This window comes from Callithrix jacchus, chromosome 12, assembly GCF_049354715.1.
Source record: "Callithrix jacchus isolate 240 chromosome 12, calJac240_pri, whole genome shotgun sequence".
Lineage (NCBI taxonomy): Eukaryota > Metazoa > Chordata > Mammalia > Primates > Cebidae > Callithrix > Callithrix jacchus.
This window is the reverse complement of record NC_133513.1, coordinates 6892765-6920234: the sequence shown is the minus strand read 5'-3', so window position 1 is coordinate 6920234 and position 27470 is coordinate 6892765. Positions and strand designations below refer to the sequence as shown.

The following is a 27470-nucleotide window of genomic DNA, read 5'->3' as shown; positions in this document are numbered from 1 at the left end:
GGTCGGGACTGGGTGAGCACTGCCAGCTCCCCTCTTTCCCTCTGTCCCGCAGGAGGCCTCTCTTCGCTTCACTCTGCCGGGCTCAGGCGCCGAAGGGCCCACCAAGCAAGAGAACTTCATCCTAGGCAGCTGTGGGTGAGCCTGAGCTGGCCAGAAACCAGGGAAATGGTCTCCTTGGGCTGGGAGACTTATTGGGTACCTTGGGTGTAGGAGGCAGGGCCACAGCCCTGTCCTGCAGACCAGCTGGGTGTGTGGTGGGACAGGAGGGGGCAGCCAGCTGGGAAGGAGGGCTGGGTGGTGGGGGTGTGGACACGGCACTACTCTGACGCCACATGTTACAGCACAGACCAGGTGAAAGGCGTGCTGACTCTGCAGGGGGATGCCCTCAGCCAGGCGGTGAGTCCCCCCGCCCTGTCCCCTCCCATCCTGCCAGCGGGGAAGAGCATGGGGGCTCCCACTTTCTCTCTGTGCAAGCTCTGGGACTCTGGGTGTGACCCTTGGTCTCTCTGGCCTCAGTTTTCTCTTTTGGAAAATGAAAACAACCCCCACATCTCCTCCAGGGATCAGTGTGCACATTCAGCAAGAGGTTCAGGAGGGGAGTTCTTCCCACACAGCCTGGTCTGGCATCTGGACCCAGTGAAGCATGAGCATTGGCATATTAGTCTGGCCACACCTCACAGTTGAATCAGCCAATGCCTGAGCTCCGGTCTACACCCAACCCTGTGCCAGACACCAAGGTGCAGGGGGGCCCTCCTCCTAGGCTCCATCTGTTGGCCTTTGTAGACACTAGATGCGCTCCATTCACACCAGGCCTGACAGAGGCTGCCTTCCGCTTTCCCCTTTCCTCTTCCCCCTTCCCCTATCTCCACCTCTTTCCATTTCACTTTTTTTTTTTTTGAGATGAAGTTTCACTCTTGTTGCCCAGGCTGGAGTGCAATGGCACGATCTCAGCTCACTGCAACCTCCTGTGCCTCCCCAGTTCAAGCGATTCTCTTGCCTCAGCCTCCCAAGTAGGTGGCATTACAGGCATGCTCTACCACGCTTGGCTAATTTTGTATTTTTCATAGAGACAGGGTTTCTCCATGTTGGTCAGGCTGATCTTTGAACTCCCAACCCCAGATGATCCGCCCACCTTGGCCTCCCAAAGTGCTGGGATTACAGGCGTGAGCCACCGTGCCCTGCTCCATTTCACTTCTTCATGGCTCCTCTTGGGCCTGGTTTCCTGTTTCCTGACCTCCCTGTTCACCCGCCAAATGGCCAAGGCATCTGGAGACCCTCTGCCCTACAGAGCAGCTGAGGCCTGAGCTGCCACACACACCATTTCTGCCCCAGGCTCAAGGGCTCAGAGTGGCTGTGACAGGAGGTATCCCCCTGCCCGGCTCATCCCACTCTTGCCTGTCAGGACGTGAACCTTAAGATGCCCCGGAACAACCAGCTGCTGCACTTCGCCTTCCGGGAGGACAAGCAGTGGAAGCTGCAGCAGGTGACCCCGCCCATCCCTGGCCAGTGCTCAGCCACAAGGACAGGCAGCAGCAGGCCGGCCTTGGGGCCTCCCTAAAGAGGGACGGGCCCTGGGGATCTGCAGCCACAGCAAGTCTGGGAGGGTGTTTTCTAGCAGCAAAGCCGGGGGCGGGCGTTGCCTGAAGCACTGGAGCGTGGGCCACGTGGGAAGGTGCAGAACTTGGCCTGAGGGCCACATCAGGACTGCGAGTCCCCACAGCAGATGGTGGGATGGAATTATTCAGAAGCCCTCTGAAAAGTCACTCCCTTGCCCAGAGCCTCCAGGAACTTGCCATGGCTCTGGGGACGAGGTCCATGCTCCCTGGCAGCTCCTGTGCCATTGGGTCCTGCTTCTTTCCCCTGTCCCCTCCACCCGACTGTCTCCATTTCAGGACCCTTGCCCCTGCCCATGTCCATCCTATTTGCTTCTGCAACTCGCACAGATTCTTGTCTTGGGCACTACTGTCTGTCCATCCCTTAGAAAGTGAGCCACACTAGGGCAGAGACTGGGCCTGCCCCAGGTGATGCCAAGTACCCATCCCCTGGTGCAGACATGGACCTCTGGGGCGCAGAGATGATAGTGTAGAGAGTGCAATGACCTGGGGCAGATAGGCAGCACCCACCCTCCCTTCCTGACTACATGGAAGCTGGAGTGACCCCACTGAATGACCCGTGCTTCCAGATCCAGGATGCTAGGAACCATGTGAGCCAAGCCATTTACCTGCTCACCAGCCGGGATGAGAGCTACCAGTTCAAGACGGGCGCTGAGGTCCTCAAGGTGAGCTGCCCCCAAACCTGACTCCTGGAGAGCGCTGGCCCCCTGGGCCTAGTCCCGTGTCCTTGATCCGGATTCAGATCCGGGCTCCAATCCCAGGGCCTCCACTTCAAGCTGTGCAACCTCTAGACACTTACCTGTCTACTCTGTCTCTGTTTTCTACCTATGGGGACACTGGAGTGACTGATAATTCAGGTCATGGGGCCCCCAGTGAGCACTCGGCACACCCTGCTGCCACGAGCAGCAGTGAAAGTCGTCACATTAACCACGTGGCACGTATAAAGAGCTGACCCAGGCACCTGGCCTCATCCTTGAGCTCTGCCCCTGATGTGGTGTGTGTCCTCTGGTGGCTCACCTGCCCTCTCTGGACCTCTAGTTTGTCATACTTGGAACCAGATAGACTGAGGTCTGTTCGAGAACCGTGACCACCCTGGGGTGGTGCAGCCCCCATGCCTCCAGTCAGCTCTTGTGTGTTTCCTGAGAGCCACATTGCCTCCAGTACCCATGGCCACAGCTGGATGGCATGGAAGCTGGGGCTCTGAGGAGTCTGCCCAGGCTCTGCTCTATGGCAAAGGCAAAGGATGGGCTTCACATGGTCCCACCATCCACCAGCTGTGACCCTGCCTCACCCCCCTGAAAACCTCAACCCAGCCATTCCATCGCCTCCTCCAGGAAGCCCTCTCTGGTCTTTCACAGCCAACTTTTGTTGCCTGTACCCCTGTCTGCAAAGCCTGTGCCCCTGGGACTGACCTCCCAGGACCTTCCATTCCCCATTGATCCAGCGTCTGGGACCCCCATGCAGTGAATCAGCCCTATCTTGATGACATCAGTACAGACATCCTGCCCTCCCCCATGCCCAGCTGCAGCCCAACTACCCATCTTTAACAGGCCCCTGCTGCTGGGGTTCCGGCCCTGAGAACCGTGGCAACTAGGCGGGAGTAGGAGCTACCTTATCTGCTGTTCCCTGATGCGTGGGCGCACAGGAGGAAGCAGAGCCAACCCCGCCCCTCCCCACAGCTGATGGACGCCGTGATGCTGCAGCTGACCAGAGCCCGAAACCGTCTCACCACCCCCGCCACCCTCACTCTGCCCGAGATCGCCGCCAGCGGCCTCACGGTCAGTGCCCCTGCTCGAGGAGAGGGGTCCCCACAACGGGGCCCAGCTTGCCCACAGGATGGACACAGGGGGCCACCCCCAAATTGTAGTTAGAATTCTGTCTAGGCGGTTTTCTGGGATGGGGTTCTTGGCTTCCGTCCCCCTCAAAATATGTTAACCCTGTTTGGGTCTGTGCTTCCCAAATCTGGAGGCACAGGAAGATACTTGGGGCACCTGGGAAAAGCCTGGAAGAACATCCCTGGGGTGGACACTGGGGTCCCCTGCAGACTCCATGACTGACCACAGAGCCCCACTCCATCCAGCCCGGGTTGGGGGCTTGGGGTGGCCTCATCCTGCCTGCCTCCTGCAGCGGATGTTCGCCCCTGCCCTGCCCTCCGACCTGCTGGTCAACGTCTACATCAACCTCAACAAGCTCTGCCTCACGGTGTACCAGCTGCACGCCCTGCAGCCCAACTCCACCAAGGTGAGGAGGGACCCCTGCCCCCCTGCTGCTCCCCATGCCCACACCCTGTGTGGTCTGACGGCTCTGGTGCTGTTCTGCCTAGAATTTCCGCCCGGCTGGAGGCGCAGTGCTGCACAGCCCAGGGGCCATGTTGTAAGTAGGCAGCAGAGGGAGGTCCAGGCATGGCCACCCCATCCCGCTGTACCTGGAGGGCTGGGCCCTGACTCAGGGACCCTCCTCTCACCACCTACAGTGAGTGGGGCTCTCAGCGCCTGGAGGTGAGCCACGTGCACAAGGTGGAGTGTGTGGTCCCCTGGCTCAACGACGCCCTGGTCTACTTCACCGTCTCCCTACAGCTCTGCCAGCAGCTCAAAGACAAGGTGGGGCCAGGGCGAGCACCTTCATTAGGGGAAGGGCTTCTAAGGGTCCTTGCCACATCCTCAGAACACCCGACCTTGGGGTCTGGTGTACCCCCACAGTGAGGAGGGATTCTGAGGGCCCTGCCACACCCTCAGAGCACCCCAACATTGGGGTCTGGTGTACCCCCACAGCACCGCTAGGCAGCAGTGCCCTGTCCTGACCCATTGCCCTTGGGTGACCTTGACATCTCATCTGGGCCACCCGTGCCCTGCATCCAGCCATTCACTAAACCCTCCCCTTGCAGGTCTCTGTGTTCTCCAGCTACTGGAGCTACAGACCCTTCTGAGCACAGCACCCAGGAGCCTGTCCTCATGAAGGTGACCCCAGTCCCTACTCAAACCGGCGCCAGCACCAGCCAACGCCAGGCTGCTGTTTCTTTCCCATACCTCACCCCTCCCCCACCTAACACATTTGCACTGCTGGGAGCAGACACTGGAAGTGTCAGGAGGAAGGGAGGCTGGTCTGGTGGGGTGTTAGCGGGAGGTCAGGAAGGCGGGGCTGAGAGAGTCCCATATTCCCAACCCTGCCCTCCTGATCACCATGGGAATCTTTGAACTCAGGGCAGGGCCAGGCCCAGGGCTCTCCTTCCTCTCCCCTTCGCTTTCCCCTCACCCTGGAGGGCATAGGGTAGGTGGTGGCACTGAGCTGTGAATCCCAGGAGACGGGCAGGAACAGTGCAGACAGAGCCATCCCAGGAGTGAAGGTAGTGCTGGTGCCTGTGTGTTCCACAGCCCCAACCCAGGATCCTCTAAGAAATAAAGATTATCAGACTCCACCTGGAGCCCCTGTCTGTCTGTCTGAGCAGGGACCCCTGGCTGGACACAGAACCCACCTTCAAGAGAAGACCCCCTGGTTGCCAAGAGACCCCAGGGTGATGTCAAGAGCTCCACCTGGGAGTTGGAGCCGCTGAGTCTGAGACCAGCTGCCCTCCCAGCTAGGTGACCTGGCACAGTTGTGCCAGCTGAAGGCTTGGAGGGGCCAGGTGGGCACCTGAGTAGGGCGACAAGTCCCATGTCACCCACCCAGATGGGCTGGAAGACACTGCAGACTCAGACTTTGGGCAGACAGAAGGCTTTGTTACTGCCAACAGGCAGGACACACAGGGTCAGGGTTCCAGGGCCAAATTATCCACTCCCTTGGGTTTTTCCTGCAAGAGAAGCACAGAGGAACCCAGCAGGTTTGCTCCTTGTTCCCTAGGAGGGGTAAGCCCCCTTTCCACCACCACCCTCTATCCCCCTCCTCCACTCCTTCCCCCCTCCACCCTTTTGCCCGCCCCTCCTCCACCCCTTCGCCCCCTTCCTCCACCCCTTCGCCCCCCTCCTCCACCCCTTCGCCCCCCTCCTCCACCCCTTCGCCCCCCTCCTCCACCCCTTCGCCCCCCTCCTCCACCCCTTCGCCCCCCTCCTCCACCCCTTCGCCCCCCTCCTCCACCCCTTCGCCCCCCTTCTCCACCCCTGGTACAGTTCTGTGCAGGTCCCCTGGCACCCAGAGGCCAGCGGGGCTCACCTTCCAGGGGCTCACCTTCCTGGGGCTTTCCCTGTAGGGCCTGGGGGAGCCGCAGCAGCTGCAGCAGCAGCAGTGGGCAACGACCAGCAGCAGCAGAAGCAGCACGGTGCCTGGGGATAGGGCAGGTGTCTAGGTGTGGCCCCCAACCTAGGACCTGGGCAGGGGTCTGATGGGGCCCGGAGGCTGCAGCCACACTTACCCACGAAGGTGAGGAAGATGATAAAGGAAGCAGTGTCCCATGTGGATTGGAACAGCTGGTGGCTCTTCAGTCTCCCCAGGACTTCCTGAACTGTGGCCTCCACCTCCTCTGTGGACACAGCCATCTCGGCGTCCACAGTGCCACCTGCCCTGGCCCCCAGAGGCTGCATCAGAATCCTGGGCTCGGCTCAGTGGGGACCACATCCAGGCCTCCCAGAGCCCAGCGTCTGCCCACTCCTGGCCCAGCACCAGCTTCCTCGCCACCTCCCACTCCCATGGCCCCAGACCCAGCCCTTCTCCTTGCCCAGCCCTGTGGTCCCTACCCTGACCCCAGCATGGACAACCTCCCCAGCCACTGTCTCCTCCCTTTCCCACTGGCAGCGCAGCCCCCAGACCCCCCCCACCTACCTCCTAGAAGTGTGCAGCTGCCCCCAGCCAGGCAGGTCCTAGGTCCTGGGGAGCACAGGCTGCTTCCTGCTTCCGGCTCCACACCACCTGAGGCCTTGGCAACCAGCCCCGCCCTCCCCAGGGCCAGCAGAGGCCGCCAAGCCCAGGGAAGAGGGCCCAGGCCCGGCAGGTGTGCTTCCTGGCTTCCCACTGCTCAAGGCCCAGGGAGGGCAAGGGCCTGTGGCTTCTTCAGTCCTGGGACTTCCTACATTTCCTCAGTATCCCAGATACGCAGCTGGGAATACGTGGGTGCTTGGCCACTGCTGACTTCGTGAATGAAAGAGAGAGAAGGGAGGAAAGAGGTGAGGGGGCGAAGGGAGGGAGGGTGAAGGGGGAGAAAACCTGCCTGCATCCCATGACTCTGGCAGCTAGGACAGCTGTGCCTGGCATCATATAGTTGCCCCTGCTATCCTCAGGCGTTGGTTCGAGGACATCCATGGATACCAAAATCCACAGATGCTAAAGTCTCTGATATAAATTGATGCAGTACTCTGCATATTTTCTACAGTTTAAATCAAAAATCACTGGATTACTTATAATGGCCAGGCATGGTGGCTCATGCCTGTAATTCCACCACTTCGAAAGGTCAAGGTAGGCAGATTACTTGAGGTCAGGAGTTTGAGACCGTCCTGGCTAACATGGCAAAAAGCCATCCCTACTAAAAACAATTGGTCAGGTGCAGTGGCTCACGCCTGTAATCCCAGCACTGATCAGGCCGAGGTGGGCAGATCATCTGAGGTCAGGAGTTCGAGACAAGCCTGACCAACATGGTGAAACCTCGTCTCTACTAAAAATAAAAAAATTAGCCCGGTGTGGTGATAGGCACCTGTAATTCCAGCTACTCAGGAGGCTGAAGCAGGAGAATCACTTTGAACTAGCGAGGCAGAGGTTGCAGTGAGCCAAGATTGTGCCACTGTACTCCAGCCTGGGTGACAGAGCTAGACTCTTGTCTCAAAAAAAATAAAAATACAAAAATTAGCTGGGTGTGGTGGCACACACCTGTAATCCCTGCTACTCAGGAGGAAGGCTGAGGCAGGAGAATGGCTTGAATCCCAGAGGAGGAGGCTGCAGTGAGCCAAGATGGCGCCATTGCACTCCAACCTGGGTGACAGAGCAAGACTCCGTCTCAAAAAAAATATATGTATATATATACATATGTATATATATATATACTCAATATAATGTCAATGCTAGATGAATAGTTGTTACATTATTTAGGGAATAATTAAAAGGTCTGTACGTGTCCAGTACCAATGTGATTTTTTTCCAAATATTTCTATCTGGTTGGCTGAATGCACAGATCTGGAACCTGCGGATGCAGAAGGCTGGCTAGGAGTCTTCACCGTCCTTATTTTCTCTATTTTAATCGTTGAAAATATCAGCCAATGTGAGGCTCTGCCCCTCGCACTGTACTTTGTCACCTAGCTTATTTCTCATGGCAATCTTAAAGTGGGTATCACTGCTTTTCCCATTTTACAGATGAGGACACAGAAGCCTAGAGAAGTTAAGCAGTTAGCCCGTCGCACACCTAATGTATTCATTTCCCAATGCTGCTGTAACGTTACCGCAAACTCAGCGGCTTCAAACAGCACAAGCGTATTACCCCACAGTTCTCAGGGTCAGAGTCTATAATGGGCCAGCCGGGTTGGGTTCAGCCTGAAGGTTCTAGGGCAGAGTCCAACCCTGGCCTTCTCCAACTTCCAGAGGCTGACAGCATCCCTTTGCTCACAGTCTCCCATCCCTCTAACCCTCCAACCTCTGCTTCCAGGCTCATGTCTCCTCTGACTCTAATCCTCCTCCCTCCTTTTTTTTTTTTTTTTTTTTTTTAAGACGGACTTTTGGTCTTCCCAGACTAGAGTGCAATGTGCAATGTCGGTTCACTAGAGTCTCCACCCCCAGGTTCAAGCAGTTCTCCTGCCTCAACCTCTTGAGTAGCTGGGATTACAGACTCCCACCATCATGCCTGGCTACTTTTTTGTACTTTTAGTAGAGATGGAGTTTCACCATGTTGGCCAGGCTGGTCTCAAACTCCTGACCTCAGGTAATCCACCTGCCTCGGCCTCCCATAGTGTTGGGATTACAGGTGTGGGCCACCATGCCTGACCCTTTTTTTTTTTTTTTTTTTTTTAAGGCAGAGTCTCACTGTTGCCCAGGCTGGAGTGCAATGGCGTGCTCTCAGATTAGCCAGTTATGGTGTCACATGCCTGTAATCCCAGCTAAAGGCTGAAGCAGGAGAATCACTTGAACCTGGAGGCAGAGGTTGCAGTGAGCCATAATGGTGCCATTGCACTCCAGCCTGGGCAACAGAGCCGGTCTCTACCTCAAAGAAAGAAAAATCACACAGTGTTACCGTAAGACCCAGTAATTCTGCTTCTAGGTGAACTGGGGAAATTACCCATGATTATTGAAAAAGGGCACTCAGGCCAGGCGCAGTGGCTCACACCTGTAATCCTAGCACTTGGGGAGACCAAGGTGGGTGGATCACCTGAGATCAAGAGTTCAAGAACAGCCTGACCAACATGGCGAAACCCTGTCTCTACTAAAAATACACAAATTAGCCAGGCATGGTGGCAGACTTCTGTAATCCCAGCTACTCAGGAGGCTGAGGCAGGAGAATCACTTGAACCTGGGAAGCGGAGGTTACAGTGAGCCAAGATCCTGCCACTGCACTCCAGCCTGGGTGATAAGGGTGAAACTCTGTCTCAAAAAAAAAAAAAAAAAAGGAAGCACTGACAAATATACACCACAGATGAAGCTTAAAAACAGGTTCCATGATGGGCTGGGTGCAGTGGCCCATGCCTATAATCCCAGCTGTTTGGGAGGCCGAGGCAGGGCAATCACCTGAGGTTGGGAGTTCAAGACCAGCCTGACCAACATGGAGAAATGCTGTCCCTACTGAAAAGTACAAAATTAGACCAGGCTCAATGGCTCATGCCTGTAATCTCAGAACTTTGGGAGGTCAATGTGGGTGGATCACGAGGTCAGGAGTTAGAGACCAGCCTGGCCAGCATGGTGAAACCCCATCTCTACTAAAAATAAAAAAATTAGCCGGGCATGGTGGCAAGGGCCTGTAGCCCTAGCTACTCAGGAGGCTGAGACAGGATAATCACTTGAACCCAGGAGGTGGAGGTTGCGGTGAGCTGAGATCACACCACTGCACTCCAGCCTGAGCGAGAGAGCAAGACTCCATCTCAAAAATAAAATAAAATTAGCCAGGCGTGGTGGTGCACACCTGTAATCCAGCTACTTGAGAGGCTGAGGCAGGAGAATCGATTGAACCTGGGAGGCAGAGGTTTCAGTGAGCCACGGTTGCACCACTGCCCTTCAGTCTGGACAACAGAGCGAGACTCTGTCTCCAGAACAAAACAAAACAAAAGCTTATCAGAGAGATGATAAGGGAGGGGTGAGGACCAAGGCGGTCTGGAAAGCACATGACCCATTTAAAGAGGGCATCTCAAGTCAGCACGATAATCTCTAAGATACACTGGAAATCTAGATATTTCTGTAAACAAGAAAAGAGGCAGTAGTAAACAAGTTAACATCTCTGGGCTCCTAGAACGATGCCATGTGCAGTCAGGACTGGGTAAATATTCGTAAAGCAATCTCATAATTTTTTTGACACTGGCAACTTAAAACACATGGCACCAAGAATGGACACAGATGTCCCGCTAGCCAGCTGTGGGGTCCAGGTTTGCTCGTCCCAGCAGAGGGGTTGAGGGTGTGAGCTTGGAGGTAGAAGCCCAACTGACGTGGGGGCCTCAGGCTCCTGGTTCTACGTGGGGTGGGGATTGTTGCATTATTAGGCTAGGGTCATTGCAAGGATTAGAGGGGTAAGAGTTCCTGCTCCTGCTGCAGACAAGCCCCCAGGTGGGGGTGGGGGTCACAGGAAGGAGGGGATGGAGCTCAGATTCTTCAGTTAACTGTCACCCTCTCACCTCCCCCGTCACACACACCAGGCCCTGCCAGGACAAGGCAGCTCCTCGGAGCAGACCCCTGTGCACCAGGACCCACATGCACCAGGTGCCACACCACACTGCTTCTCTCTTCCTGCCAGGAGGGCTCCCGCTCCGCTCCTTCCTAGCCATCTTCCCTGCCTGGCCTCGGTCTATCTCTCTCTCTCTCTGTGTCTCCGTCACCTTCACGCCTGTGCAATCTCGCTCGCTCTCCATCTCTATCAACTCTGATGTGTGTCCCCCTGGGGTAGGTAGGGGCACCTCATCCTGAGCCCCCTGCCTTGTTCCCTGCTGGGACGGGAGCCACTTCATCCCACACACACTCCCTGCGACCCCTCCAGGATTCCAGCTATCTACAGACACCAATACTGGACTCTACCCAGCCCACCAGGCTTTGCTGGGAGAAGTGACCTGAGGGGCCTGCCTGGGCTGTAGGTAGGGACAGGGCAGACCGCTGGGGCTGGAGCTTCTCTGGATGGGGATTGAGGCACCCTGGAGAAACAGCTCCCCAAACGCCCCTCACCACGCCCCTGGGACTATGGGCACTTAGGGTACACCGGAGGCATGTGTGGAGGGGGTTGGCCAGCAGCCAAGCTCAAATTGGGGTTCAGATCTGAGGCTAGTGTGGGCTCCTCTGAGCCCCAGCGACCCCCTTCTCCCCACCCACCTGGTGACAGGCATCTGGAACCCTCGGCCCCCATGGAGCCCCTGAGGCACTCGCCCTCTCCCTGCTCATCCTCGAGGCCCTCCAGTCCCAGCACCCCACCCTGCGAGATGCCTGGTCCCGTGGGTGTCGAGGCTGTGCTGGAACAGCTGAAGATCAAGGCCATGAAGATGGGCTTTGAGTTCAACATCATGGTGGTAGGTGAGTGAGAGGCAGGGCCCTCCCATGGGACAGACCCACAGTGCTACCCTGCAAACCTGGGCCTGTGGCCTCACCTTTGGCAGACTGTTGTCCCTCCCTGACGGTTAAGTGGGACTGATAATGGCACCTCACAGGGATGTTGCCACTGAAAAATTTGAGAAATGCTGAGTCATTAAAAGACAAAAATCTGCCTGAAGCGGTGGCTCATAATTATAATCCAGGGTTTGGGGAGGCTGAGGTGGGTGGATCACTTCAGCTCAAGAGTTCGAGACTAGCTTGGGCAACAAGGCAAAACCCTGTGTCTACAAAAAGTACAAAAACGAGGCCGGACGTGGTGGCTCACGCCTGTAATTCCAGCACTTTGAAAGGCTGAGGCAGGGCCGGGCGCAGTGGCTCACTCCTGTAATCCCAGCGTTTTTGGAGGCTAGGCAGAGCAGCCTGGCCAACATGGTAAAACCCTGTCTCTACTAAAAATACAATTAGCTTGGCCGGGCGAGGTGGCTCACACCTACAATCCCAGCACTTTGGGAGGCTGAGGCGGGCAGATCACGAGGTCAGGAGACCAAGACCATCCTGGCTAACAAGGTGAAACCCCGTCCCTACTAAAAATACAAAAAATTAGCACACGCCTGTAATCCCAGCTACTCTGGAGGCTTGGACAGAGAATCGCTTGAACCCCAGGAGGCGGAGGTTCCAGTGAGCCGAGATCATGCCACCGCACTCCAGCCTGGCAACAGAGCAAGACTCCATCTCAAAAAAAAATACAATTAGATGGCCGTGGTGGCGGGCGCCTGTAGTCCCAGCTACTTGGGAGGCTGAGGCAGGAGAATGGATTGAACTCAGGAGGCAGAGGTTGTAGTGAGCCAAGATCAGGCCAATGCACTCTAGCCTGAGCAACAGAGCGAGACTTCAAAAAAAGAAAGGAAGAAAGGCCAAGGCAGGAGGATCACTTGAGACCAGGAGTTTGAAACCAGCCTGGCCAACACGTTAAAACCTCGTCTCTACTAAAAATACAAACTAAAGCCAGACGTGGCGGCAGGTGCCTGTAATCCTAGCTACTTAGATGGCTAAGGCAGGAGAATTGCTGGAACCTGGGTAGCAGAGGTTGCAGTGAGGTTGCTGGATTGCTCCACTGTACTCTAGCATGGGCAACAGAGCAAGACTGAAGCAGAGGATCCCTTGAAGCCAGGAGTTCATGACCAGCTTAGGCAACACAGCAAGACCCCATCTCTACAAAAAACTTCTAAAAATTCGCTAAGGATGGTGGTGTGCACCTGTAGTCCCAGCTACTTGCAGGGCTGAAGTGGGAGGGTCATTTGATCCTGAAGGGGGAGGTTGCCGTGAGCTGAGATCACTCCAGCCTGGGTGAGAGTGGGACCCTGCCTTAAAAAAAAAAAGAGTATAAAAATTAGCCGGGCGCGGTGGCATGCACCTGCAGTCCCAGCTACTCAGGAGGCTGAGGTGGGAGGGTCAGTAGAGCCTGGGAAGGTTGAGGCTGCAGTGAACTGTGATTGCATCACTGCACGCCAGCCTGGGTGACAGATTGAGACCCTGTCTCCAAAAATAAAATAAAATAAAAAAGTAAAGAGTTAGAGAAAAACTGCCTAAAATGCCCACCCTAACCGCTGTCATGCGCTCGCCACTCCCAGGGCAGAGCGGGCTGGGCAAGTCCACCATGTTGAACACACTGTTCAAGTCCAAAGTGTGGAAGTCAAACCTGCCAGGCCTGAAGGTGCCCATACCCCAGACGCTGCAGCTGCATTCAGTGACCCATGGTGAGTGAGTCCCTGCTCACACCACACCCCACCCCACCCCACCCCCTCCCATCCCAGTCCAATCTCTCCCGACTCCGCGCTGCCTCCACAGTCATCGAGGAGAAGGGCGTGAAGCTGAAGCTGACAGTGATCGACACGCCCGGCTTCGGGGACCAAATCAACAATGACAAGTGGTGGGTTCTTGAGGTTGGGGCCCAAGTCATGGCTGTCCCCTCCTGTCCCTGCCCCTGCCCCCTCCAACCTTTGGGCAACACCCCAGACCTGGAACAGCCAGGCCGTGTGCTCTTTTTTTTTTGAGATGGAGTCTCCTTCTATTGCCTAGGCTGCAGTGAACAATCTCGACTCACTGCAACCCCCGCCTCCTGGGTTCAAGAGATTTCCGGCTAATTTTTGCTTTTGTCTTTTGAGAGGGTCTCACTCTTGTGGCCCAGGCTGGAGGGCTCTGGTGCAATCTCGGCTCACTGTAACCTCCACCTCTGGGTTCAAGCAATTCTCCTGCCTCAGCCTCCCAAGCAGCTGGAATTACAGGCATCCGCCAACACACTTGGCTATTTTTTTTTTTTTTTTTTTTAGGTAGAGATGGGGTTTCACCATGTTGGCCAGGCTGGTCTCAAATTCCTGACCTTAGGTGATTGGCTTGCCTCAGCCTCTTAAAGTGCAGGGATTACAGGTCTGAGCCACTGTGCCTCATTTCATTTCATTTATTTATTTATTTGGAGACAACGTCTCACTCTGTTTCCCAGGCTGGAGCGTAGGGGTAAGATCATAGCTCACAACAGCCTCGACCACCCTGGGCTCAAGCGAACCTCCTGCTTCAGCCTCCTGAGTAGCTGGGACCACAGGCACGTGCCACCACACCCAGCTAATTTTTGTATTTTTTGTAGAGTTGGGGTTTCCCCCACATTGCCCAGGCTGGCCTCTAACTCCTGGGCTCACTCGATCCTCCTGCCTCAGCCTCCCAAAGTGCTGGGATTACAGGCATGAGCCACTGTGCCTGGCCTGACTCCTGTTTTGGACCTTTCTGTCTACTTACAGTGCAGACAATATCCCAGAGGGGAAGGGACTCGGAGAGGAGAAAGGAGACCCCTGCCACCATCAGGCGAGAGTCCTTGGTGGCCCTTTATTGCAGTTAATGCTCACCCCTCCCTTACCTGCAAAGTAGGTGCCACTGTTGTCCCCATTTTATAGACAGTGAAGCCGAGTCCTCCACTGGAGAATGGCAGGAGGTCTCTTTATGTCTCTGTGATGGTACAGGAAGTGGAGGAAAGTAATGGGGTGACCCAGAGGTCCCAGGCAAACTGGGACAATTCCTTATCCCAAGGGAGGATCACCCAGAGGACGCAGCAAAGAGGGATGGGACTCCCCGGGCACAGCACACTTCTGAGGGGAGGGTCCATCTCCCGCCCCAGCTGGGACCCCATCCTGGGCTACATCAACGAGCAGTATGAGCGGTACCTGCAGGAGGAGATCCTCATCACCCGTCAGCGCCACATCCCGGACACCCGCGTGCACTGCTGCGTGTACTTTGTGCCACCCACTGGGCACTGGTAAGGGGCTGCACCTGCAAGGCAAGGACCACCGGCTTGGGGCATGGAGGAGGAGTAGGGATCCCAGACATAGGCTGTGGGGTGCACCCCCACCCGCTGTCACTTATACATTCACCACCACCGCTGCCCCCATCACTGCCTTGCCCGGCAGCCTGCGGCCCCTGGACATTGAGTTCCTGCAGCGGCTGTGCCAGACTGTAAATGTGGTGCCTGTGATCGCCCGGGCAGACAGCCTGACCATGGAGGAACGAGAGACCTTCAGGCGCAGGGTGATCTGGGTGCCTGGGGCAGGGCTGGGGTCAGTGGTGCAGAGGGCAGAGTGGGCAGGGCAGGCTGAGGTCACCCATGCGGGATATCCAGATCCAGCAGAACCTGAGGACTCACTGCATTGAGGTCTACCCCCAGAAGTGCTTGGACGAGGACATCAATGACAAAATCCTCAACAGCAAGTTACGGGTGAGAGGCTGTGGGGTGGGAGGTGGGTGAGGTGATTTCCTTCCCACCCACCCTTTCCACCCAAAGATTCATCTCGCTCTACATCTCGGAAATGTGCACATATTCCCAGCAGATACGACTCTTCACACATCCACAAACTCAAGGTGAGCAAGAAATAACAGCTCACACTCACAACCCACAGAATCAGAGAAAATGTCTACAAATCACATATCCAATAAGGGGCTTATATCCTGAATATATAAAGAACATGGCCGGGCCCAGTGGCTCAAGCCTGTAAATCCCAGCTACTCAGGAGGCTGAGGCAGGAGAATTGCCTGAACCCAGGAGGCGGAGGTTTCGGTGAGCTGAGATTGCACCATTGCACTCCACCCTGGGTAACAAGAGTGAAACTCCGTCTCAAAAAAAAAAAAAGAACATTTGGCTGGGGACAGTGGATCATGCCTGTAATCTCAGCACTTTGGGAGGCCGAGGCGGGCGGATTGATTGAGGTCAGGAGCTGGAGACCAGCCTGGCCAACATGGTGAAACCCCATCTCTGCCAAAATACAAAAATTTAGCTGGCTGTGGTGGTGCATGCCTTTACATCCAGCTACTTGGGAGGCTGAGGCTGGGGAATTGCTTGAACCAGGGAGACAGAGGTTGCAGTGAGTGAGCCAAGATTGCACCATGGCACTCCAGCCTGAGTGACAGAGCGAGATTCCATCTCAAAACAACAACAAAACTCTTACAGCTCAACAATAAAAGAGGCCTGAGGGTGGTGGCAATCCCTGCACTTTGGGAAGCTGAGGCAGGAGGATTCCTTGAGTACAGGAGTTCAATACCAGCTTGAGCAACATTGCAAAACCCCATCACTCTGTGTGTGTGTGTGTGTGTGTGTGTGTGTGTGTGTGTGTGTGACCCAGGCTGGAGTGCAGTGGCACACTCTCCGCTCACTGTAACCGCTGCCTCCTGGGTTCAAGCAATTCTCCTGCCTCAACCTCCCAAGTAGCTAGGACTACAGGCACGTGCTACCATGCCCAGCTAATTTTTGTACTTTTAGTAGAGACCGAGTTTCAACATGTTGGCCAGGCTGGTCTTAAATTCATGACCTCGTGATACACCCACCTCAGCCTCCCAAAGTGCTGGAATTACAGGCATGAGCCACAGTGCCGAGCCCTCAAAACCCCATCTCAACAAAAAACCACAAAAATTAGCTTGGCATGGCAGCACATGGCTGTAGTCCCAGCTATTCAGGAGGCTGAAGCAGGAGGATCATGTAAGCCCAGGAAGTGGAGGCCGCAGACAGCCATGATGGTGCCACTGTGCTCCAGCCTGGATGACACCGTGAGGCCCTGATTGAAAAAAAAAAAAAGGCAATAAAAGACAACACAAGGCAGGGTGCTGTCATGGCTGACACCTGTAATCCCAGCACTTTGAAGGCCAAGGCAGACCGACCACCTGATGTCAGGAATTTGAGACCAGACTGGCCAATGTGGTGAAACACCATCTTTCCTAATAATGCAAAAATGAGCTGGGCATGGTGCCGGGTACCCGCAATCCTAGCTGCTTGGGAGGCTGAGGTGGGAAAATCATTTGAACCTGGGAGGCAGAGGTTGCAGTGAACAAGATCACGCCACGGCACTCCAGCCTGGGCCACAGAGTGAGACTCTGTCTCAAAAGTTAAAAAAAAAAAAAAAAAGCACAGTGAGACACCACTTCACACCCACTAGGATGGTTTTTGTTTGTTTGTTTTGTTTTCTCTGTTTTTGAGACAGAGTTTTATTCTTGTCCAGGCTGGAGTGCATTGGTGCAATCTCAGCTCACCACAACCTCCCCCTCCCGGGTTTAAGCCATTCTCCTGCCTCAGCCTTCTGACTAGCTGAGATTACAGGCATGTGACACCATGCCTGGCTAATTTTGTATTATTTTTAGTAGAGATGAGGTTTCCCCATGTTGATCAGGGTGATCTCAAACTCCTGACCTCAGGTGATCCGGCCACCTCGGCCTCCCAAAGTGCAGGGATTAGAGGTGTGACCCACCGGCCCCTGCCTAGGATGGTTTTTTTTTTTTTTTTTTTAAGTGTTGGCCAGCATGGTGGCTCACATCTGTAATCCCAGCACTTTGGGAAGTTGAGGTGGGCAGAAGTTGAAATGTCAGGAGTTCAAGACTAGCCTGGCCAACATGATGAAACCCTGTCTCTACCAAAAATACAAAAACTAGCCAGGTGTCATGGCAGGCACATGTAATCCCAGCTACTGGGGAGGCTGAGGCAGGAGACTGTCTTGAACCTGGGAAGCAGAGAGAGGTTACAGTGAGCCGAGATCGCTCCACTGCACTCCAGCCTGGGCAACAAGAGAAAAACTCATCTTAAAAAAAACAAAGTGTTTCGGAAGATGAGGAGGAAGTGAAACCCTCGCCTCCCGCTGGAGGGAAAGCAAAATGGTTGAGCCACTTTGGAAAACAGTCTGGCGGTTCTTCATATGGTTAAGCATCCGGTTACTGTATGACCCAGCAACTGAACTGCTACATATATACCCAGAAGAAACAAAAACGCACACTTGCAGAAAAACGTGTACACGAATGTTCACAGCAACGTCACTTATTTTAGTCCCGAAAGTGGAAACAACCCAAATATGCATCAACAGATGAGTGGGGAAACAATGTGGCCTGTCCCCTGCCGTGGGCTGTCCCTTAGCCATGGAAAGGAATGAAGTTCGCCCTTTAAAAGTGTAGTTCAGGCCGGGCACAGTTGCTCACACCTGTAATCCCAGCACTTTGGGGGGCCGAGGCAGGCGGATCACCTGAGGATAGGAGTTCAAGACCAGCCTGGCCAACATGGTGAAACCCCAGCTCTGCTAAAAATACAAAATTAGCTGGGTGTGGTGGCACATGCCTGTAATCCCAGCTACTCCGGAGGCTGAGGCAGGAGAATAGCTTGAACCCGGGAGGCGGAGATTACAGTGAGCTGAGATCACGCCACTGCACTCCAGTCTGGGCAACATGAGTGAAACTCCATCTCAAAAGAAAAAAAGTGTACAGTTCAAGGCTGGGCCTCTTGCCTGTATTCCCAGCACTTTGGGAGGCTGAGGTGGGTGGATCACTTGTGGTCAAGGGTTCAAGACCAGCCTGGCCAAAACGGTGAAACTGTTTATACTAAAAGTACAAAATTAGTCAGGTGTGGTGGCATTCGCCTGTAATCCCAACTATTGAGGAGGCTGGCAAGGGAGTGAGACTCTGTCTCAAAAAAAAAAAAAAAAAAAAGAAATGAAGCACTGTCACCTACCTGCTATAGCATGGAGGAAGTTTGTAAACATGTTTCTCAGACAAAAAGAATTCAGACAGGCGTGTCACAGTGACTCACACCTGTAATCCTAGCACTTTGGGAGGCCGAGGTGGGTGGATCACCTGAGGTCAGGAGTTCAAGACCAGCTTGGCCATCATGGTGAAACTGCATCTTTAAAAAAAGGAAAAAAAAATTTATTAAAAAAAAAAAGATTTCAGACACAAAAGGTCACATGTTATAGGATTCCATTTATATCATTTATATGAAACATCCGGAATAGGCATAGGCAAATCTATAGAGATAGAAAGTAGATTAGTGGTACCCAGGGGTTGTGGGGGAGGGAGAAATGGGGAGGGATTGCTAAAAGGTATGGGTTTTTTGGTGGGGGGGGTATGATGAAAACATTGTGAAATTAGATTGCGATGATGGTTGCGTAACCCTGGCAAACACTAAAAACCACTGTAGACAGGGTCTTGTTGTGTGGCCCAGGCTGGAGTGTAGTGGCACCATCTCTGTTCACAGCAACTTCCACCTCTTGGGTCCAAGTGATTCTCCCACCTCTACCTCCTGAGTAGCTGGGACTACAGGCACATGCCACCACACCCAGCTAATTTTGGTAATTTTAGTAGAGATGGGGTTTCACCATGTTGACCAGGCTGATCTCGAACTCCTGACCTCAGGTGATCCGCCCGCCTCGGCCTCCCAAAGTGCTGGGATTACAGGTGTGAGCCATCGAGCCCAATGTTATTAACATCAACATTATTCCCCATCACAGATGAACTCAGAAATAACAAACCTATATGTGTCATTTCGGAGTTTACAAGTTTGAATTTCTGCTTCTGGCCATGAGCAAGTATACAACTGAAGTTTACAATAGGGTTCAACAACCTTTTCTGCAAAGGGCCAGTAGTAAATGTTTTGGACTTCGTGAATTGTAGGCTCTCTGTTGCGATGACTCAACTCTGCTGTCATGGTTCAAAAGCAGCCATAGACAAGAGTGACTCATGGGCCTGACTGTGTGCCCACAAAACCACATACAGGACCGGATGAGGTGGCTCACACCTATAATCTCAGCAGTCCAAGGCTGGCAGACCACCTGAGGTCGGGTGTTCAAGACCAGCCTGACCAACATGGAGAAACCCCATCTCTACTAAAAATACAAAATTAGCCGGGTGTGGTGGTGCATGACTGTAATCCCAACTAGTGGGGAGGCTGAGGCAGGAGAATCACTTGAACCCAAGAGGTGGAAGTTGCAGTTAGCTGATATTGCACCATTCTGCTCCAGCCTGAGCAACAAAAGCAAAACTCCTGGGGCCGGGCGCGGTGGCTCAAGCTGTAATCCCAGCACTTTGGGAGGCCGAGGCAGGTGGATCACGAGGTCAAGAGATCGAGACCATCCTGGTCAATTTGGTGAAACCCCGTCTCTACTAAAAATGCAAAAAAATTAGCTGGGCATGGTGGTGCGTGCCTGTAATCCCAGCTACTCAGGAGGCTGAGACAGGAGAATTGCCTGAACCCAGGAGGCGGAGGTTGCGGCGAGCCGAGATTGTGCCATTGCACTCCAGCCTGGGTAACAAGAGCGAAACTCCATCTAAAAAAAAAAAAAAAAAAAAAAACTCCTTCACACACACACACACACACACAAAGAAGGAGGAGGAGGAGGAGGCAGAGAAGGTGACGATGATGCAGGCTGTGCATTGTAGCTCGCTCCTGTAATTCCAGCACTTTGGAAGGCAGAGGCAGGAAGATCACTCGAGCACAGGAGTTAGACACCAGCCTGGGCAACACAGAGAGAACTCATCTCTATGAAAAATTAAAAAACAGTAGACAGAAAAAAAAAAACAGAAAACAGTAGCCAGGCATGGTGGTGTACACCTGTGGTCCCCAGTGCTCAGGGGACTGAGGCAGGTGTTGTCACTCGAGCCCAGGAGCTCGAGGCTGCAGTGAGCTATGATTACGCCTGTCTAAATTTTTATTTTTTGCAGAGATGGGTCTTACCATGTTCCACAGGCTGGTCTCATACTCATGGGGCTCAAGTGATCCTCCCACCTCGGCCTCCTAAAGTGCTGGGATTATAGGCATAAGCTACCTCACCCAGCCAGAGGTACCAATTAGACTTGATGCTTTTTTTTTTTTTTTGAGATTGAGTTTCACTCTTGTTGCCCAGGTCAGAGTGCAATGGCGCGATCTCGGCTCGCCGCAACCTCTGCCTCCCAGGTTAAAGCAATTCTCCTGCCTCAGCCTCCTGGCTAGATGGGATTACAGGTGTGCGCCACCAGGCCCAGCTAATTTTGTATTTTTTGTAAAAACAAGATTTCTCTGTGTTGGTCAGGCAGGTCTTGAACTCCTGACCTCAGGTGATCCGGCCACCTTGGCCTCCCAGAGTGCTGGGATTCCAAGCGTGAGCCACCACGCCCCACCCTCCGACTTTACGTCTTAGAACTTGGAAATTCTGAGCAGGTTCTACCATGTTCCCTCCCCAGAAAAGAGGGGGCTCTTCTCTCCTGCCCGGGTGCCCTGATTCTTCTCATCTCCCCAGAAAGTCAGCATCCTCTTGTCTCCGTCTCCTCTCCTCTCCCAGGAGCGAATCCCCTTTGCTGTGGTAGGAGCTGATCAACAGCACCTGGTGAACGGGAGGTGTGTCCTGGGCCGGAAGACCAAGTGGGGCGTCATCGAAGGTCAGTTCGGGGCCCCTGGGTAGGATTCGGGTGAGGATAAGTTGGACGCCAGAGCAGCCCTGTGCCTTTGGCATCCTTAGTCCCCATCACAGGGCCCTGAAAGGTTAAGCCCACAGGACAAACAGGCCTGGGGAATGGTCCTTCTTTCCAGCTGGGGGGGACACGGGCAAGTTTCTGGACTCTCTGGGCCTCAGTTTCCTCCCAGTAGAGTGGGCATCACAGTGGCATCAACTTCCTAGGGTGCTAGAGTGGGGAGGGGCACATTTGGCACAACGCCCACACCCAAGGGTGCCCTAGAGGCTGGCCAGAACTTACGATGGGCCTACTGTGTGTCGGGCACCACATGTGCAGTTCCTGTGGTCCACGGTAAAGGCAAGACTGACAAGGTCCCTGTCCCCACAGAGCTGACGAGACAAGGACAGGTGGGGGAAGTACAGTGAAGGGGATTGTGGAGGGAGGGAGAGGAGACCACCTCGGGGAGCTGGAGAAAGTGAGACAGAAGGGGCAGCCAGGACATAGCCCCTGATGCATTATCATAATTATTAGAAGTATACTATACTATTTTTTTTTTTTGAGACAGAGTCTTTCTCTGTCGTCCAGGCTGGAGTGCAGTGGAGTGATCTTGGCTCACTGCAACCTCGGTCTCTAGGTTTAAGTGATTCTCCTGCCTCAGCCTCCCAAGTAGCTGGGACTGCAGATGTGCACCACCACGCCTGGCTAATTTTTGTATTTTTAGTAGAGACGGGGTTGCATCATGTTGGCCAGGCTCATCTCAAACTCCTGAATTACAGGCATGAACCACTGCACCTGACCAGAAATATACTATACCATTATTTATGATATGGCACATAGTCATTCCACTCTATTTGCAGGGGGTGGTTCCAGGACCCCCAGGGATACCAAAATCTGCTGATGCTCAAGTCCCACAGTGGGCACCCATGGATACAGGGGCCGACTGCACATATAATACAATAATGATTTGTGGATTCATTCATTCAACAACTACTTGCAGGAGCCCCCTGTACCAGGCTCTGGGGACACAACAGTGAATGAATGAACCAACAAAGAGAAGGCGGGATAGGATAAGGAGAAATGTGGGGAAAGGGCTAAGGGAAATGGTGTCGGGTGGTGCCTACACTAGGCGCTTACTCAGTGCACACTAAGCAGAGCCCATACTGAGTCCCGTGTCTTGCAGTGGAGAACATGGCGCACTGTGAGTTTCCTCTCCTGAGAGACCTGCTCATCCGGTGAGGGTGTGGGGAGCCCGGGGCTGGGGGGCTGGTGAGGGGCCCTGGGGACACCACAGTTGGGGCTGACTGCCTCCGGTCTCCCAGCTCCCACCTCCAAGACCTGAAGGACATAACCCACAACGTGCACTACGAGAATTACCGCATCATCAGACTCAATGAAAGCCACCTGCTGCCCCGAGGGCCAGGCTGGGTGAACTTGGCCCCGGCCTCCCCAGGACAGCTGACCTCCCACCAGCCCTTCAAGATCTGCAGGGAGGCCCACAAAGATTCTGAGAAGGAGTTCTGAGCACCGGCTGATCCCAGGCCTGCGGGGCTTCCTGAGTCCCCAGTGACCCTCAACACACATCCGTGTATCCGAGCATCTATTCAATGTGGACCTTGCTTTTTATGAGAAGTTGTGCTTTGAAAACAAAAGGCATTTTGTAAATGACTTCTTTGAGCTATCCACAAATAAAGGGCCGGGTCTCACTCTGTTACCCAGGCTGGAGTAGAGTGCCGCAATCATAACTCACTGCAGCCTCAAATTCCTGGACTCAAGCGATCCTCCTCCCTTAGCCTCTGGCGTCGCCAAGACTACAGGCATGACACCACCTTGACTGGCTGATTTTTATAATTTTTTGTAGAGATAAGCCTTGCTAGGTTGCCCAGGCTGACCTTTAACCAACCTCAAGTGATCCTTCCACCTCAGCCTCCCAAAAAACTGGGATCACCACTGCTCCCAACCAAGTATGTTTTCGTTGTTGTTTCTGAGATGGAGTTTGTTTGTTTTTTTGTTTGTTTGTTTTGAGATGTAGTCTCGCTACGTTGCCAGGCTGGAGTGCAGTGGTACGATCTCGGCTCACTGCAGCCTCCACCTTCCAGGTTCAAGCAATTCTCCATGGGAACGGTGGCTCACGCCTGTAATCCTAGTACTTTGGGAGGCCAACGTGGGTGGATCACCTGAGGTCAGGAGTTCAAGAGCGGCCTGGCCATCAGGATGAAACCCCATCTTAAAAAAAAAAAAAAAGCAATTCTCCTGCCTCAGCCTCCAGAGTAGCCAGGACTATAGGCATGGGCCACCATGCCCAGCTAATTTTTGTATTTTTGGTAGAGATGGGGTTTTACCATGTTGGCCAGCATGGGCTCGATCTCTCGACCTCCTGATCCGTCCACCTCAGCCTCCAAAGTGCTGGGATTACAGATGTGAGCCACCACACCCAACCTCTGAGATAGATTTTCATTCTGTCACATCAGCTGAAGTGCAAGGACGAGATCTGGGCTCACTGCAACCTCTGTCTCTCAGGTTTAAGCAAATCTCCTGCCTCAGCCTCCCTAGTAGCTGGGATTACAGGTGCCTGCCACCATGCCCAGCTAATGTGTGTTTTTAGTGAAGACAGGGTTTCACCATGTTGGCCAGGCTAGTCTTGAACTGCTGACCTCAAGTGATCTATCTGCCTCAGCTTCCCAAAGTGCTGGGATTACAGGTGTGAGGCACAGCAGCACCCAGCCTTCTTTTTGAAGTAATAATGTGAGACTCACCGGGCACAGTGGCTCAACCCTGTAATCCCAGCACTTTGGGAGGCCAAGGTGAGGTCAGGAGTTCAAGACCAGCCTGACCAACATGGTGAAACCCTGTCTGTACTAAAAATACAAAAAAAAAACATTAGAAGGGCATGGTGGTGTGCGCCTGTAATCCCAGCTACTCGGGAGGCTGAGGCAGGAGAATCACTTGAACCTGGGAGGTGGAGGTTACAGTGAGCTGAGGTGGTGCCACTGCACTCCAGCCTGGGCAACAGAGCAAGACTCTGTCTCTAAACAAATAAATAAAACAATAATAATGTGAGACCCAAGGCTCTAGGAATCTTGAAGGCCTGGGAAGACATGCCTTGGACAACCAGCCTCCTGTGCCCAAGAGCCAGACCCGAGTTACAAATCCAGCTCTCTCGTCTGTCCCAGCCCCTTACTCCTGACCCAGGGCTAGGCCCACAGGCCACCAAGAACACTTTCAAAATCCCCAGCTTTGTGGCCTGGGGATCTCCATATTCCACTGTCCCCCACCTTCCTCATTTCGCTGCCCCAGGGACTAGCATGGCCAGCAAACAGCTCCCACTGTGGAGCCTGGCAATGCCGATGTGAAAATCGCAGCAGGCAAGTCAGTTACTTAGGCTTCCCTTGCTTCACTTTCCTCATCTATAAAATGGGGATCATGGTACCAAGCACATGGCACAGTTGTTCAGACGAAATGAGATACTCCCTAGGATGTGCCAACCACAACCTGGAGAAATGGCACGAAGACAGAAGCGGCCTGAACAAGACGGAGCAGCAGTCCAGGGCGGAGGACCTGCAGCAGAATGGGTGAGCTCCAAGGCCCAGGGACTCTCCAGAAAGCTTGAAAAAAAGCTGGGCACAGTGCTCATGCCTGAAATCACAGCACTTTGGGAGGCTGAAGCAGGCGAATCACTTGAGGTCAGGAGTTTGAGACTACCCTGGCCAACATGGAGAAACTCTATGTCTCTACTAAAAATACACAAATAAGCCGAGTGTGGTGGCAGGCACCTGTAATCCCAGCTACTCGGGAGGCCAAGGTAGGAGAATCCCTTGAATGTGGGAGGCTTGAATGCGAGAGGTTGCAGTAAGCTGAGATCACACCATTGCACTCCAGCCTGGGCGGACAGAGTGGGACTCCATCTCAAAAGAAAAAAAAAGAAAACTAGAAAATCAATGGACTTCACAGAATCCCACACCTTGGGGGCCAAAACTATGTTAGTTTGCTAACAAAAGAAAGGGTGGCCCCTATAATCTAGGAAGCTGGGTGCAAGGTGAGCCTTCAACAAATGACAACAGTAACAATTTAATCCCAATTAAAAATCACCTATTCCATGAAGCCCTCCTTGACTTTCCCAGTCAAGTCACTCACTGCCTTCTCTGGGTGTATGTCACCTGGTTTGTTTTCTGGTCAGTTACCCCCATTACACTGGAAACTTAGTGAATGCAGAGATGTGTCAGTTTCATCCCTGCATCCAGCCCACGGCAGGTGATAAGGACACAGCTGCTGACTGAACAGACCCTGCATTGCCTGCTCCTAGCAATCCGCTGGTTGAATTCACAAACCTACTTTTCCATCCACACCCTAGGCTGACTCCATGACTGGGGAGGTTCCAGAGCCTGTGGGCATGCAAACCACCCACGACCAACATCTGAGTTGGCTGAGATATTGGCCCATGTCACAGCACATTCCCAGGTTTAAGATTAGCCCTGGGCAATACGGCAACAGCTACGCATTTCAAAAGCACACACCCAGACCCACAGGGTGGCTCACGCCTGTAATCCCAGCACCTCGGGAAGCTGAGGTGGACGGATCACAAGGTCAGGAGTTCAAGACCAGCCTGGTCAACATGGTGAAATCTTGTCTCTGCTAAAGAAATACAAAAATTAGGCCAGATGTAGTGGCTCACGCCTGTAATCTCAGCACTTTAGGAGGCCAAGGTGGGTGGATCACAAGGTCAGGAATTCAAGACCAGCCGGGCCAATATGGTGAAACCCGTCTCTTCTAAAGATACAAAAATTAGCTGGGCATGGTGGTGCACACCTGTAATCCCAGCTAGTGGGGAGGCTGAGGCAGGAGAATCTCTTGAATCGGGGAGGCAGAGGTTGCAGTGAGCCGAGATCGTGCCATTGCACTCCAGCCTGGGCAACAGAGCCAGACTGCATCTCAAAAAAAAAAAAAGAAGCCGGGCGCGGTGGCTCACGCCTATAATCCCATATAATCCCAGCACTTTGGGAGGCCAAGGCGGGTGGATCACAAGGTCAAGAGATCAAGACCATCCTGGTCAACAAGGTGAAACCCTGTCTCTACTAAAAATACAAAAATTAGCTGGGCATAATGGTGTGCACCTGTAGTCCCAGCTACTCGGGAGGCTGAGGCAGGAGAATTGCTTGAACCCAGAAGGCGGAGGTTGCAGTGAGCCGAGATGGTGCCATTGCACTCCAGTCTGGGTAACAATAGCGAAGCTCCGTCTCAAAAAAAAAAAAAAAAAAAACAAAAATTAGCCGGACATGATGTTGTGCACCTGTAATCCCAGCTACTCGGGAGGCTGAGGCAAGCGAATTACTTGAACCCAGGAGGTGGAGGCTGCAGTGAGCCGAGATCCTGCCCCTCCACTCCAGCCTCCAAGACAGAGCAAGACTTTGTCTTGTCTAGAAAACAAAAACAGGGCCGGGCGCGGTGGCTCATGCCTGTAATCCTAGCACTTTGGGAGGCCGAGGTGGGTGGATCACGAGGTCAAGAGATCGAGACCATCCTGGTCAACATGGTGAAACCCCGTCTCTACTAAAAATACAAAAAATTATGTGGCGCATGCTCATAATCCCAGCTACTCGGGAGGCTGAGGCAGGAGAATTGCCTGAACCCAGGAGTTGGAGGTTGCGGTGAGCCGAGATGACGCCATTGCACTCCAGCCTGGGTAACAAGAGCGAAACTCCGTCTCAAAAAAAAAAAAGAAAACAAAACAAAACAAAAAAATCACCCACCCTTTGGGTTAGCTGCATTTCTAGGAATGCTCAGATAGACCAGGTTTCTCAACCTCTGCACCACCGGCACTTGTGCTGGATCATTCTTTTTCTTCTTCTTCTTCAATTTTTTTTTTCTTTTAGATAGTTTTGCTTTACCCCATAGGTTGGAATGCAGTGGCTCAATCACAGTTTAATGCAGCCTCGATGTCCCAGAGGCGGAGGTTCCAGCGAGCCAAGATCGTGCCACTGCACTCCAGCCTGGGCAACAGAGCTAGACTGTGTCTCAAACACACACACACACACACTCACCCCCCAAACTCCAGCCTGGGCAACAGAGCTAGACTGTGTCTCAAACACACACACACACACACACACACACACACACACACACACACACAAACTAGCCTGGGTAACAGAGCTAGACTCTGCCTCAAACACACACCAGATACACACACACACGCACACACACACAAACTCTACTGACTCCTGGGATAAAATCCTTAATCTTCACCGGAGTTTCCAAGTATGATCGGGCCCTGCCCATCCCTCCAGCCACATCTCCCAGTCTCTGGTTTCGGAGAATCTCAAAGGAGATTCTTTCTGTCTCTCAAATGCAGTATGTTCTCTCTGGCTCCAGGACCTTTGCACCTGCCACTCCATCCATCTGGAATCCTCTCCCCGAATTCCCCTGGTTAACCCAAGGCTGCTCAACCGTCATTTCCACCCTGAAGTTATCAGGTCCCCTCTTTTACATCCCTTGGTAACATTTGCCTAAGGTGTGATTAAACAA

At 53.5% G+C, this 27470-nt stretch overlaps 3 protein-coding genes across 17 annotated transcripts in view; 2 read left to right on the top strand and 1 right to left on the bottom strand.

Annotated features, from left to right (window-relative positions):
- Window positions 1-5028, top strand: part of ROGDI (rogdi atypical leucine zipper) — a 5986-nt gene extending 958 nt beyond the window's left edge. The window contains exons 3-11 of the mRNA XM_002755861.5: window positions 53-135; window positions 342-396; window positions 1403-1483; window positions 2183-2278; window positions 3293-3391; window positions 3741-3854; window positions 3937-3986; window positions 4087-4213; window positions 4498-5028. Coding sequence (XP_002755907.3) covers window positions 53-135; window positions 342-396; window positions 1403-1483; window positions 2183-2278; window positions 3293-3391; window positions 3741-3854; window positions 3937-3986; window positions 4087-4213; window positions 4498-4539 — 747 coding nt within the window. The 3' untranslated portion in view covers window positions 4540-5028. The remainder of the gene's footprint in view (window positions 1-52; window positions 136-341; window positions 397-1402; window positions 1484-2182; window positions 2279-3292; window positions 3392-3740; window positions 3855-3936; window positions 3987-4086; window positions 4214-4497) is intronic.
- Window positions 4496-27470, top strand: SEPTIN12 (septin 12). Of its 12 annotated transcripts, XM_078344576.1 has the most exons (14): window positions 6494-6534; window positions 6624-6706; window positions 10361-10424; window positions 10699-10792; window positions 11035-11222; window positions 12872-12997; window positions 13089-13170; window positions 14033-14155; window positions 14407-14544; window positions 14696-14813; window positions 14905-15000; window positions 20843-20939; window positions 22135-22186; window positions 22274-22693. In XM_078344576.1, exons 5-14 carry the CDS (start codon window positions 11057-11059, stop codon window positions 22473-22475), a joined length of 1200 nt encoding a protein of 399 aa, XP_078200702.1. In that variant the 5' UTR covers window positions 6494-6534; window positions 6624-6706; window positions 10361-10424; window positions 10699-10792; window positions 11035-11056; the 3' UTR covers window positions 22476-22693. The 12 variants fall into 12 exon arrangements, with proteins under 12 accessions (XP_078200703.1, XP_078200705.1, XP_078200702.1 ...); XM_017978700.4 differs by lacking the exon at window positions 10699-10792 and having other exon boundaries at window positions 14033-14125; XM_035266856.3 differs by lacking the exon at window positions 10699-10792.
- SMIM22 (small integral membrane protein 22) lies at window positions 5309-6426 on the bottom strand. 4 transcript variants are annotated; one of them, XM_078344593.1, is made up of 4 exons: window positions 6366-6426; window positions 5959-6107; window positions 5760-5869; window positions 5309-5400 (listed from the first exon to the last, which is right to left on the bottom strand). In XM_078344593.1, the coding sequence occupies exons 2-4, from the start codon at window positions 6080-6082 to the stop codon at window positions 5359-5361; spliced, it is 276 nt and encodes a 91-aa protein (XP_078200719.1). In that variant the 5' UTR covers window positions 6083-6107; window positions 6366-6426; the 3' UTR covers window positions 5309-5358. The 4 variants fall into 4 exon arrangements, with proteins under 4 accessions (XP_078200719.1, XP_078200718.1, XP_017834195.2 ...); XM_078344592.1 differs by having other exon boundaries at window positions 5959-6102; XM_017978706.4 differs by lacking the exon at window positions 6366-6426 and having other exon boundaries at window positions 5959-6234.

Excerpts from the sequence above, each read along its gene's own strand:
- SMIM22 (XM_017978706.4), bottom strand. The coding sequence starts at position 6,127 with ATGCAGCCTCTGGGGGCCAGGGCAGGTGGCACTGTGGACGCCGAGATG. Across the intron at positions 5,870-5,958 it reads CATCTTCCTCACCTTCGTGG|GCACCGTGCTGCTTCTGCTG; the intron begins GTAAGTGTGGCT and ends CCCTATCCCCAG. Across the intron at positions 5,401-5,759 it reads GGAAGGTGAGCCCCTGGAAG|GAAAAACCCAAGGGAGTGGA; the intron begins GTGAGCCCCGCT and ends CTTCTCTTGCAG.
- SEPTIN12 (XM_078344577.1), top strand. The coding sequence starts at position 11,057 with ATGGAGCCCCTGAGGCACTCGCCCTCTCCCTGCTCATCCTCGAGGCCC. Across the intron at positions 14,545-14,695 it reads GTGCCACCCACTGGGCACTG|CCTGCGGCCCCTGGACATTG; the intron begins GTAAGGGGCTGC and ends CTTGCCCGGCAG. Across the intron at positions 15,001-20,842 it reads TCCTCAACAGCAAGTTACGG|GAGCGAATCCCCTTTGCTGT; the intron begins GTGAGAGGCTGT and ends CTCCTCTCCCAG.